At 45.4% G+C, this 12913-nt stretch overlaps 3 protein-coding genes across 3 annotated transcripts; 2 read left to right on the top strand and 1 right to left on the bottom strand.

The window, feature by feature from the left end:
* Window positions 1-1259: 1259 nt before the first annotated feature.
* LOC103718399 (pathogenesis-related protein PR-1) lies at window positions 1260-2255 on the top strand. Its single transcript, XM_008807201.4, has one exon. It carries the CDS (start codon window positions 1399-1401, stop codon window positions 1870-1872), a length of 474 nt encoding a protein of 157 aa, XP_008805423.2. The 5' UTR covers window positions 1260-1398; the 3' UTR covers window positions 1873-2255.
* Window positions 2256-3452: 1197 nt separating this feature from the next.
* On the bottom strand, window positions 3453-4359 carry LOC103718398 (pathogenesis-related protein PR-1-like). The gene has a single exon (XM_008807200.3). It carries the CDS (start codon window positions 4052-4054, stop codon window positions 3551-3553), a length of 504 nt encoding a protein of 167 aa, XP_008805422.2. The 5' UTR covers window positions 4055-4359; the 3' UTR covers window positions 3453-3550.
* Window positions 4360-8169: 3810 nt separating this feature from the next.
* LOC103718397 (myricetin 3-O-rhamnosyltransferase UGT77B2-like) lies at window positions 8170-12579 on the top strand. Its single transcript, XM_008807199.4, has 2 exons — window positions 8170-8830; window positions 11542-12579. The coding sequence occupies exons 1-2, from the start codon at window positions 8275-8277 to the stop codon at window positions 12414-12416; spliced, it is 1431 nt and encodes a 476-aa protein (XP_008805421.4). The 5' UTR covers window positions 8170-8274; the 3' UTR covers window positions 12417-12579.
* The last annotated feature ends 334 nt before the right edge of the window (window positions 12580-12913 follow it).

The following is a 12913-nucleotide window of genomic DNA, read 5'->3' as shown; positions in this document are numbered from 1 at the left end:
TTCCAATCTGATAAGGAGTCGAGTTGGTCCGCTTATGATTAACATTTACCAGAACTCAACAATTATATCAAGAAATTTCCAGAAGGTGGCTTCCGACCAATGACATTTCCTGAAGAGTCCAAGGTACAGGGACAGCACAGCACGTACGACACCAAGGACCAAACTTCACATGACAGTCGCTGTCTATTACCGATGGACCTCGGGCCCGTCCAAACGATACCCAATGAGCAGCCTAAACGTGTAATGCCAAAAAACATAAACTATGCTCACTATGCCACCCATGAACCCTTGCCATGGCCCAGTTACGGGTAGTTCTATATACACCCCCCCTATTGCTCAGGACACCCCCCAAAAACCAAAAAGAAAAAACCCAAACTAACCTTTAGTGTAATTACCATATTGCCCTTGAAATTTTCTCATACACCCCCCCCCTCCTCCTCCGTTTCGTTTTGAAAAGAAAAAAAAAAACACCCCTCAAACCCCCCTTAAACCCCTCCTCCCCCGTTCCCCCTTCTCCCTCTCGTCGTCGGCATTCTCCCGATCTCCGACCACCTCGCCGGCTTCTCCCGGAACCACCTCGCCGGCTTCTCCCAAAATTTTTTTTTTCACGGTTCGTGCTCCGTTCGGCACTGGATCGCCGAACAAAAGGCTTTTGTTCGGCTGAACAGTGCCGAACAGAAGCCTTCTGTTCGGCAACCCTCAACCGAACAGATCTGTTCGGCTGCACAGTGCCGAACAGAAGGCTTCTGTCCGGCACTGTTCAGCCGAACAGAAGCCTTTTGTTCGGCGATCCAGTGCCGAACGGAGCACGAACCGTGAAAAAAAAAAATTTCGGGAGAAGCCGGCGAGGTGGTTCCGGGAGAAGCCGGCGAGGTGGTCGGAGATCGGGAGAATGCCGGCGACGAGAGGGAGAAGGGGGAACGGGGGGTTTTGGGCGTTGGCGAGGTGTTTTGGAGGGGAAGAGCGGGGTGGGGGGGGGGTTTGGGGGGTGTAGAGAGCAATTTAGGTGAGGGGGTGGGGAGGGTGGGGGGTAATTTAGGAATTTTTAATTTTTTAGGGGTGTCCTTAGCAAATGGGGGGGTGTAGAGAGTATTTAATTTTTTTTTAATTTTTGGGGGGTGTCCTGAGCAATAGGGGGGGTGTATATAGAACCACCCCCCAGTTACCTAGCCAAACAAACGAAGCGAGCACTCACGGGCTGCCTTCGCCCCACCCGAAAACTCACGAGACCACCCACTATTTATTCTCCCCCCTCACCAAACTCCCAATTCCAGCCACACCACTACCAAGAACCAACCATGCAACCTTACACCCTCCTCCTCCTTCCTTTACTCCTCTTTCTCTCCACCCCAATCCAATCATTGGTCTCAAACCCACCGCCCTTAGCCAAGGTCGACAATGCGACCATATACAACATCTCAAAAAGCCCTCTGCTGGAAATGCTTGGGCGAGTCTATAGAGTTCCTCTTTGCTCACAACTTGGTCCGGGCAGCCCACTGGGAGATGCCATTATTCTGGGATTCAAAGCTGGAGGCCTACGCCCGGTGGTGGGCGGAGCAGAGGAAGGCGGACTGCCGGGTGTTGCACTCGTTCCCTGAAGGGGGTTTCACGTTGGGGGAGAACGTGTTCTGGGGCTCGGGGTCGGAGTGGCGGCCGGCGGACGCGGTGCGGGCTTGGGCGGAGGAGGAGAAGGACTACTCGGACGCGGCCAACGCGTGCGCGCCCGGCCGGGTCTGCGGCCACTACACCCAGATCGTTTGGAAGAACACGCGCCGGATGGGGTGCGCCCGGGCCGTGTGCGACCACGGGGACACGTTCATGACTTGCAACTACGATCCGCCCGGGAATTATGTTGGCGAGAGACCCTATTAGTGTTATTGGATCCGATCAATGGCTCTGGATCGGTTGACTGATGTCGTCATTGGAGTATCTAGGCTTGTTGGTCTTCTGTTTTAGTGTATATTTAGGTTCTGTCTGGGAAATATTTGTAGCCATTAGTCTGGTTGCAGGCACAAAATATTGTGGCATATATGGTGTTGGGTCTAGAGTAGTAAATTAGGTTTACTGTGGAATATATTAGTCTACGAGGATATGACCTTAAATGTGTAAATTTTGAAATCAGTCATGTGGTCAATCACGTCTGTTAATGTGATACGGTGTCGACAGCAGTTGTGATAATAATGTTTTGGTGCAAAACGCTTCGCTTGCAGTCAACACCAGCATTACAGTAATCTAGCATGCTACAGCTTTAAGTTGAATTTGTATTCTAATTGATCGATCTAATACAAGACTTGCAGTGGTCTTAGCTGGAAAGTGGTGACAGATGAATTTACAAAACAAATGGGGTCCTCTGTGTTGCAACTTCTGTACTGTAGAGTGCAGAACTGTCATCAACAGCCACCATATCAGCCATCTCAGAAACAGGTGGCTCTCCTTCATCCGTTGAAAAGCATCCAAACATATTCCTAGAATAAAAGAGAGCTATTTATCTCAGAAATGGATGACGTAGCGGCTATACATGATGGTACAAAATTTTTCAGTATATAATTAGTCACACCGCAGAGGATCTGAACTCCATGCAAAAGGCATGGAGAGAACTTCCTCCCTGCAATATTTTCTTTTAAGAGAGAACCCCTTCTAAAAACAGATTTTTTAGGAAAAAAAAAAAAAGACTACAACCAATTATAATAGTAGGGACTGGAACCCAACAATTCTCTCTAATTCTACTTGATTTAGTCCGATGGAGACAATCCCAGTCCAATATATAGTAATGCAACCCAACCTAGCGGCCAAGATCTATTAATGCAACCCAAACTCTTGCAGCAACGAGGATAATTAACCTCCAAAACTTCCTTAGACATGGGGCAGTTTCAAGAACTAGGAGACTGGACAGGATGAGGCATGTACGACTACGTATAAGGCAAGGATTGGGATACTGACATTCCATGGAATAGACATTTTTCTATTAATTAGATCCTCCGGGGTCAACGATTTGAATAGGCCAAAATAAGGACATTTTTCCCCTAACGAGCCCGCAGCAGGACTAAACGCAATAGCTAAAGACTCAATTGTAAACGTAGAGAAAATGAGAACAAGCGATCTCTTTCCGTAGGTAAAAGTTCATGAGACGAGCTCAGGCACATGCTCTTGCCTCCCCAACTATAAAACCAACCACCAACTGTAAAGTCAAAGGAACAAACCATTTTTATTCGTCACTGCCATCCAAGCCACTCTTCCTTGGATTCCCTGACCTCCTAAATTCCTCTATTAAAATGCTGTGCCTCCATTACTAAAAGAAAACAGTATACCACCTAACATGTGATCGCTACACTTACTACCCTGCCACATTCACCCGCTTTGTGACAAGGGCTTATCTGGCGAAGCCCCACCCTTAAATCTAACTGCATGCCTTTTTTTTTTTTTTGGTACATAATTCATCAATCAAGCCCATGTTAAAGCTTTAAAAAAAATCAAACCATATAATTTATTTTACATTACGCGTTTATGTATATGAAAATTATAACACAATAATTAATCAATCAATCAATGATCAATAGGGTCTCTCGCCTACGAAGTTACCCGGGGGGTGGTAGTCACAAACAATGAAGACCCCTCGGCCGCCGGCGCAGTTGACCCGGGCGCACCCGAGCCGCCGGGTGGTGCGCCACACGATCTGGGTGTAGTGGCCGCACTTCTCCCAGCCGCCGGCGCACGAGTTGGAGCCGTAGCGGTACCACTGCCGCTCCGAGACCCAGGCCGCCACCGCCTGGGCCGGCGTCCAGCCCGAACCGCTTCCCCAGAAGATGTTCTCCCCGTATGGACCGGCCGAGTGGACCAGGGCGCAGTCCCCGCGGCGCCGGTTCGCGTACCGCTCCGCGTAACGGGCCAGCCGGGGGTCCCAGATCAGCGGCCTGAGCCGGAGCGCCGACCGGGCCGTGTTGTGCGGGCCCAGGAACTGTCTCGCCAGGCTGGGGCCTCCGTCGCCGCCGGCGATGGCTTGGTGGCTGAGGAGGAGGAGGAGGAGGAGGAGAAGGGAGGTGAGGAATGGAAGCATGGCTTCAAGGTTTAGAGGAAGATTGCTTCTTTGCTGGTTTGGTGGGTTATTGATTGGGTGGTCAAGTGACGCTCATATATGGAGTGGGTTTTGGTAGTTTGTGGTGGCACCCATGTTCCATTAGATTCCCACTCTAGCTTTGGGAGGTCCAACTAGGAAGAAGCACCTTTATATTGGAAAGAATGTGATACTTTTTAGTTGCTGTTAAAGCTTCGAGGATCTGGAGTACGGCTGGGGAACATAATTAATTAAGTAATTTTATTAGTTGGACTCTCGGAGGTTGCAGTTATATTTACTAGACAAACTTCAAACAGATTGTTTCTTCTAATCAAGTGACTGATCTGTTAGTCGTCCGTTTTGTTGTTCCAAATCACTAAACTCATCAGAGGTATGGCCATGAGCAGCGCAATTCAAGGAGCCTTAATTCAATTAATGTCATTTGTGTGTGGTTGTGTGTTCCTTTGAGAAATTAATTTGTGCTGATTTAAGTTGCTACCACGAGTATGGATATATTTGATTGTTCTGAGATATATCGAGCAATTAAAGTCCGGTTCCAGATCATCCGGCATCCATGTATCATGCATTAGATGACAGGACAAGGCCAAAAGAGAGTTTGTGCGTGTATACTTATATGTGTATATCTATGATGTATGTATGTCCCATCAGTAGGTGTCCATACATCACAATACTACAGGTAATTGGTTAGGGCTAAGATTCATATTTCTCGCCTCCGAGGACGGTGGAGGCCAGAGCATTATTGCATGCGGAAGAGTTCATTAGCACTGCTGAGTCTTCACCTACTAAGTTGGCTAGGGATATTTGGGCCCTCTTTCTACTCTTGTAGCGTCGAAATATGTCTCCGTATCCTAGGTGCCTCCACCTCCTGACTTTCTGAAGGTGAACTTTGGTGGCAGTGTTGTCGAGGACAGACGCTGCGGAGGCGCAGGTTTTGTCATCAGAGACCATAACTCCAGGCTAGTGGCGGCAGGAGGTCTTCGGATCTTCGATTCCTCGGTGGTATGTGCAGAGCTCAGAGCCGCCTGGGAGGGCATCTCCTATGCCCGACGGAGTTTAAGGGCAGACTGGCTTATTCTAGAGGCGACTCGACGACAGTCATTGATTGGATTCAGGGTCGGGGTCGTGTAGGCAAGGGCAGACCACTACTACTTGATATTCGCAGACTACTGCAAGCGTGTAGTGCCCATTAGGCCATACATGTCTTCAGGGAGGCGAATGGTGCTGCTGATTGGGTTGCTTCCTATGCGGCGCACCATTCTGAAGGTTTTGCTAGGAGAGAGCATGGCACAGTGCCGAGTTCCTTTTCTACTTTGTTGTTTTCAAATTTTGTTGGCCGTATTCACACTCGTAGAGTGTGAGCCGCCGATGTACCCAAAAAAAAAAAAAAAATCATATTTCTCATCTTGTCTAATTACCTGTTGCTGCACAACATAAGGTTAATAAGTGATTGAACCCGAACTTCTAGTTGACTTACAATTGAGAGCTAGATGCATGTATATGACCCGTGCTCATCTTTGTCGCAAGAGAGATAATGCTATCCCGAGGTAGAGCGCACATGTGATAAGTCGCAATCTATTATCCAGTTTGCTTGTATCACCCAATGCGGCAAAGTGAGTGGTTATTAATACAAGAAGATAAGAAAAAAAATACCAAAATATTCTCTCAACTTAGGGCCATTTTCACTTATTACCTCCTAATTCTAAAAATTTTCAACGTGGTTCCAGAAGTTTGTTAAGTGATTCAATAAAATTCCAAGGCCCACTTGATGCCAAACATTGTTAAAATGTCATCTAAAAGGATACTTTTACCCTTTCCATTATTTAAAATTTCTAATAAGTTAATCGAGGTTGGGATAACTTAACCGAGAGTATAAATTATCCTTGGGGTAAGTTATTCAAATTGGGTTGAGTTTATAAAATGATCCGCCAATGGCTAGGGGGTGGAGGATAGGATCGGACAAGCTCTCGACTGTGATGAAATGAGGAAGTGGTGGCACTTGGCAACATTCCGACAATCATTGTACAATTGGGGTAGGGCCAAGAGTCCTCAATAATAGAGAGCATAGAGCGTAGGAGAAAGATGGGGGAACATAGATAATGTAACAACCCAACATCTCATTCAAAAAGGCTAGTCGGAAGGTATTTCTTGATCCTGTATATATATCCAAAATTTATCCAGCGAATAATCGATGTGGGACTAAATACATGCCTGCACGGGTCTTTACATACTCCTATTTAAGCCCTGACGTCTTTGATAGGCTAAGAATTCAAATCCATTCAAATCTAATCACAAGCACCACGATCGGCCCATGATCGATCCTAATAAATCTGTGCTGCAATGTCCCCTCGTCCACATAGGTTATGGCCAAGTCCGTTCTGATACAATTTATAACAACCCAGAATCTCATTCAAAAAAAGCTAATTGGAAGATATTATTTGGGTTTCTTGATCCTATATGAGTACGCAAAATCTATCCAACGAATAATTAATGTGGGACTAAATACATGCCCATACGGATCCTTATAGATCAGGCTTTGATGATACAGTCGTTTCAGGAGGCCTTAGGCTCAAGCACAAGAACTAGATCATTATACGACATCCGGTAAGTATTGAGGGAGAACCACAAGTTGGTATCGCAGGACTGCTAACCGAATACGTCGACGATGATCTCTGATTGCATGTATTCGATTAACATTTGTATCTGTATTTATATTCATAAAAAAAAATAAATATAGATATGGAAGATAACTATTTCATCCATATCCGAATATCCGATTCTATTTATAATCTTATTTAATTTTATATGATACTCATGATTTTTTTAAAAAAAATAAATAACCACAATAATATGCTATTAACTTGATTTATCACTTATTGAGTTTGATTTTGTAGTAATAAAGTTTAATTATCCGATTTATATTCGTATTTATATCCATACTTTCGATATCTAATTTATATCCATATTCGTTTAAAAAATAAATATGGATACAAATTTTTATACCGACTAATATGCGTATATGTATCTGTATTCGTATTTATATTTGATAAATAAAATAAATATAGATGTGAATATGCTAGCATCCAATCCATATCCGATTCGATTTCATCATTACTTTCAGTCTTTCTCAACATTACACAATTTGCGGTTGTGGTGAATAGGAAAAGGACCATAAATTAAAAGGCCGGTCAATAGGCTCTTGTTCTTACACGCAAGTTCACGGAAGAACCACATGTTAAAATGTACAAACATTTTCTTCTATTTTGCAGCAGATATTTTTGCACCAACTAAACAAAGAGAGGAGGAAAATAAAATCCTTAAACCAACCTTATACCTGTTTGAATAATTGGGCCGAGAATCCTATTGGATTCATGAGCTAGGCCAGTACAACCGGCAAAATTACAAATTATATGCTGCGATAGGCATATATTTATAAATACCCAAGAATAGTTGTGGAGCAGGCTAAAATTGGCGCCACTCTTTTTGGGGCCTGTTCAAATTCTCGGGCCTGGAGCAGACCCTTATATTCTCCCCTCTTTAAAAGAGTTTCGCCCTCGAAATTTATTTGACCCTTTTATACTTTGAGAATACTTCTCACTTTTCTTGTTCTTGAACCCCCAAGTAGCCTTGGAAAAACCAAATCAAGACCTCTATCATAACACCTTCCAAATTGGAGTTAATATTTTTGACCAGATTAAAAATAACTTATCCCACCACAGTTTTGCTGCACAACTCTAATAAAAATCCACCAAAAATATTTTAATTCACTAATTTATTTCCGAAACAATAAGATCTCAAAATTTATCAGGCCCCACAAATTATAAAAGGAGTCACAAATTGTCTATCAAAAGCCAAACTCTATAAATCACTTCTGGCATAATCCCTAATGATCCTAAATTTTGATGCTGCGTATGCCAGAATTCCTATAATCTTAAATCTTGATACTGCTACTGTCATGCCCCAAACCCTTCATTTGGGTCAATAATCCCACAAATTTGAATCAATAGTCAATAAAAAAAATAATCCAACTAAATAAATTTACTATAATCTTTGTTTCATTATAAAATTTTTTAACTGGTACCAAAAAATAAGCTAACTAAATCCAACTCCATGCTCAACGTATTTTACTCCAACCTACCCCTCTTTTACGGATCTTTGCTATATATATGTATATATGAAACACGTGACCGGCACTCGCATAATATATGTACTTCCCTTCTTCCTCTCCTGATTCCAATCTCCGTTCGCATGATAAGGTGTTCGACATGAACTCTTCCGCCGAGCACCCGCCGCACGTGGCGCTCGTCGCCTTTCCCTTCGGCACCCACGCCGGCCCTCTCCTCGCTCTCGCCCGCGCCCTTGCCGCCGCTGCTCCCGCCACCACCTTCTCCTTCCTCAGCACAGCCCGATCCCTCGCCTCCCTCCGAGGCGGCGGCGCTGTCCTGGCCGGGAACCTCCGGTTCGTCCCTCTATCCGACGGGATTCCGGAGGGATCGTCCGCGGCGGGCATCGAGGAGCAGATCGGAATGTTCCTGTCGGCGGCACCGGCGATCGTCCGGAAGGGGATAGAGGCGGCGTCGGCGGAGGCGGGCGGGGCGGCGGTGAGCTGCGTGGTGAGCGACGCGTTCCTGTGGATGGCTGGGAAAGCGGCGGAGGAGATGGGGGTGCCGTGGGTCCCGCTGTGGACGGGCGGGTCCGGAGGGCTGTTGGCCCACCTCCACACCGACTTGCTCCGCCGTATGATTGGTGTCGGCGAAGAAGGTACGTCCGATTTCTCCCATTCTGTGACTTTTTTTTTCCTTTTTTCGTGGGATCGTCAGCCTTACGGGAAGGTTGGAGGTTGTTATGCGTAGCGACAGGGCTTCATTAGTCGTGCCACCACCTACCTGGAAAGAAGAGTAGTTACGACTACCTTGTTTTAAAGCCTCAGTCTTACTTGTCCGTGTCTGCGTTATTTTGACGAACTGGTAGTGTGCTAGGGAGTCGGCATCATGCTTTCCCCGTGGCTGCGACTTTATGGTTCGCACATCCCGCTTGAATACAATCATCGAAACTTTTACAGGACATGGTGGTTCTGGCTGTGCTTCTTTAGGGCAAAATAAAAGTACATAAAACTCCTTTAGGTAAAAAGGAGTAGGTGGGAGTTTTAGATATTTGTCCATTTTCTCGACCACAAACGTCCCTCTCTTAGGGAGCTAACAGCATGTTTTTCTCCCTACCTTGTTTGGTCTCATCTCCTTTTACATTTTACGCAGGTGGTTTGATTGATTTTAAAAATCATTAGAACTTAGATTTAGTCCCATATTATTTATCCGTCCTAAAGATCTTGGATATTTATATAATTTTTTTTTAATAAAAGAGAGGCAGGGTAGACAGCCGGCTTTTATTGAAGATATGAAAACAATGACGGGAGAGGATGGAAGATTGGAAGAAGTAAGATTCCAGCTGGTATATAGAACAAGATAAAAAAAATGAGAAGAAAGAACTGGACATCTTGTATGTCAGCTTTCATGATATTTCTAACCTTCGCCTAAATTCTTCTGAATTTTGAAAGAACATCTTGTCATATAATGTCGACCGGTCATTGTAGATGTAAAGTTCTTCTGAGGCTACGACCGTAACAGATTTTGTTAAGAAAAATTCTAAAATTCCGTTCTTTCTAGCATACCCACAAGAAGCTCTCCTGACTGAGCTTTCGTGCCTTTGGGTAGAGCTCAAACCGAGGTCGTCTCGAATCCAAATGCTGAAAAAAGTATTTTTGGAAGAGTTCGACCTCTACAGGATCCCTCATATATAAAAGATCTTTACAACAAAACCAAAAAGATGGTCGTGATGGCTCAGCTTCATGACTCACCTCGGCTGATTGGCTTTTCCCGTAAACTACTTCCACCGCCCAAGCTAACAAATTAACTCAGCCTTAGAAGTGGGGGGACAAGTGATATACCTCAAAATTGACCATAGCTGACGTGGTAGACCGACCAGTGAGAGCTTGCCATGAAGCCTCGGACTAACTAGTTAAACTCGTCATATGGTCGATCCCAAAAGTGGATAGTTCTTCAAATTTCAAACTATCCACTCAATTGGGACAGTTCGGCTAAAATCGTGAACAATTTTCATATTGCATGATGAGTAAGCAAGATGTGCAGGCGAAAGCCCCCATGCGATCTTTGAGACGTGCGATCGGTTACCAAAAACGGCTGATTTGCACGCACGAATTTTTTGACGACAAGCACTGACCATCACCTATATTAACCATTCTTAGAGGATCCTCCAGATAAGTGCTTTCGAGCCCATTTACTTTTTTATGCTGCCATTCTGGCATTTTCACAACACCTCCACTGTTTTCTAAGAGTCCGTTTGACTTAGACATCGGAAGGTAGCCCGCTAGATACTCTCTAGCTAGAGGACTTCTCTACTTTTGCTATTTCATGTCGGATCCAACATCGGAGCGAAGGTCCGAGCATAGTCTGTACTGTTCAACACATCTCATGAGTTACCAATATCAAAGTTATTATCATCTGAGCACCACAGTCACAACATCGCCACCTCGGAGATACATCACGATCTTCAGCTGACTTCCCTAATTTGAGTAGTTGACCTTCCGAGCACTCCAATAGTTCGACCAGGTTGGAATCTTGGTCGGGCTGATATCACAAATGGAATAATCAAAGACTTTTGCAAGACATGGTGGTTCTGGCTGTGCTACTTTTGGGCAAAACGAAAAGTACATAAAGCCCTTTTAGGTGAAAGCTGCAGGTGGGAGTTTTAGATATTTGTCCATCTTCCCGACCTCAAACGTCTCTTTCTTCCTCAAGGGTCTTAGGGAACTAGCGGCATGTTTTTCTCCCTACCTTGCTTGATATCTCCTTTACAATTTATACAGCTGGTTTGATTGATTTAAAGATCATTAGAACTTAGATAAAGGTAACACTTGGCATAATATTAAGATATTGTGAAAGCGCATGCATGCATATGTTTAGTCCTTCACTGCAAAGATCTTAAGTACTTATACAAATTTAAGAAACTATCAATCTTTTTAGATGAGATTCTGGGCCATTAAAAATGGTATCCGAGCAGAACCGACCTATGACCCATATGGACTAGATGGACACTGCAGCATGGACCCAATTAAGTTGACCACAAGCCAATCATAGTATTTGTAGTGGAATTTGTGGGATTTGGATCCTTGATCTGGTGAGAACGTAAAGGCTTAAATGGAGAGAGTATGTAAGGATCCATTTCTAATTATTCTGTTATAATATGGAGATTATGCATGTATTTATCCTCTCTGGATGCAGCAATGGGCAAAGAGTCGTAAACTACTATCCATGGAAACGGGATGTAACTTACTAATGAACAAACTAAATACACTGACTCTGGACCATCATTAGTTATGGATCCAATTGAATCACTGTTGGGCCGTCTATTTCCATATTTCTGGACTCATCTTTATGTTTCTTGCATCCACGTAGCGAACCCGGGCCGGGCGGACGAGATTCTCGACTTCATCCCCGGCCTCTCCGCCCACCGAGTCCGCGACCTCCCCGAAGGCATCATCTTCGGCCCTCTCAACTCCAGCATTTCCCTCCTTCTCCACCTCATGGCTCAGCAAATCCCTCGCGCCGCCGCCGCCGTCGTCCTCAACAACTTCCACGGCCTCGACCCGTCCGTCGATGCCGGCCTCGCCGCCGCTCTCCCCAACCCCCTTCCCCTCGGCCCCATCCACCTCCTCGCCCCTCCCCTCGCCGAGCCCGACCCCCACCTTTGCCTCCCCTGGCTCGACCGCCACGGCCCCGCCACCGTCGTCTACGTCGGTTTCGGCACCGTCACGACGCCGCCGCCGGCCGAGATCGCCTGGCTGGCGGAGGGGCTGAAGGCGAGCGGGGCGCCGTTTATTTGGTCGCTGAAGGAGGCGGCGAGGGAGCTGCTGCCGCCGGGGTTCTTGCTACGGACCCGGGAGAGGGGATTGGTGGTGAACTGGGCTCCCCAGCGGGGGATTCTGGGACACGTGGCCGCCGGGGCGTTCGTGACGCACTGCGGGTGGAACTCGGTGCTGGAGGGGATCACCGCCGGCGTGCCGATGGTGTGCCGCCCCTTCTTCGGGGACCAGACGTTGAACGCGAGGGCCGTGTCGCACGTTTGGGGAATCGGGGAGGTCTTCGAAGGAGGGGTGGTCACAAAGGAGGGGACGGTGAGGGCTCTGGAGGTGGTGTTGAGGGGGGAAGAAGGCAAGAGGATGAGGGAGAGGGCGGCCGAGCTCAAGGCCATGGCGGTGCAGGCGGTTCGGCCCGGTGGGAGCTCCAGCGAGAATTTTAATAAGCTTTTGAAGATAATTCATCGAAATTAAGTGTCTTTAGTCGGCTAGCGTTTTAAATGTTCTTCCCTTCCCTTGTTGAAGTTTAGCTTATCTTGCCAATAATTATGAACACAGTTGGTTATATTTAAATATCATGTCTTGTGTGAAAAAAATAGCTTATTATATAATCAATAAATTATATAATCTTTAGATATTATGAATGGTCATGATCTCCCAACTTTACTAAAATATTTTTTAAATTTCTTACAGAATTTGATAAGCATACTACCGGCTTGAGAAGGCAAAATTTGCAAATGGTTTCCACATGACTCCTCTTTTTTTTTTTGTGAAATTCTCTTTTTCTTTTCTGAAATGAGTACTGTTTTTCTTTGGATTTACAATCATGCCCTCCACTATACTTTTGAATGCCCCGTTAATCTCTAAATATGAGAGAGTATGAATGATCATCACCTCCCATCTTTATTAGAATTTTTTTATATAAAATTTAATAAATGCACACTCAATTTGAGGTGGCACATCCCTCTCTC

This window comes from Phoenix dactylifera, chromosome 1 (assembly GCF_009389715.1).
Source record: "Phoenix dactylifera cultivar Barhee BC4 chromosome 1, palm_55x_up_171113_PBpolish2nd_filt_p, whole genome shotgun sequence".
Classification (NCBI taxonomy): domain Eukaryota; kingdom Viridiplantae; phylum Streptophyta; class Magnoliopsida; order Arecales; family Arecaceae; genus Phoenix; species Phoenix dactylifera.
This window is presented reverse-complemented; position numbering and strand designations above follow the sequence as displayed.

Coding starts and splice junctions, on each gene's coding strand:
- LOC103718399 (XM_008807201.4), top strand. CDS start 1,399: ATGCGACCATATACAACATCTCAAAAAGCCCTCTGCTGGAAATGCTTG.
- LOC103718398 (XM_008807200.3), bottom strand. CDS start 4,054: ATGCTTCCATTCCTCACCTCCCTTCTCCTCCTCCTCCTCCTCCTCCTC.
- LOC103718397 (XM_008807199.4), top strand. CDS start 8,275: ATGTACTTCCCTTCTTCCTCTCCTGATTCCAATCTCCGTTCGCATGAT. Junction 8,831..11,541: donor GATTGGTGTCGGCGAAGAAG/GTACGTCCGATT, acceptor GCATCCACGTAG/CGAACCCGGGCCGGGCGGAC.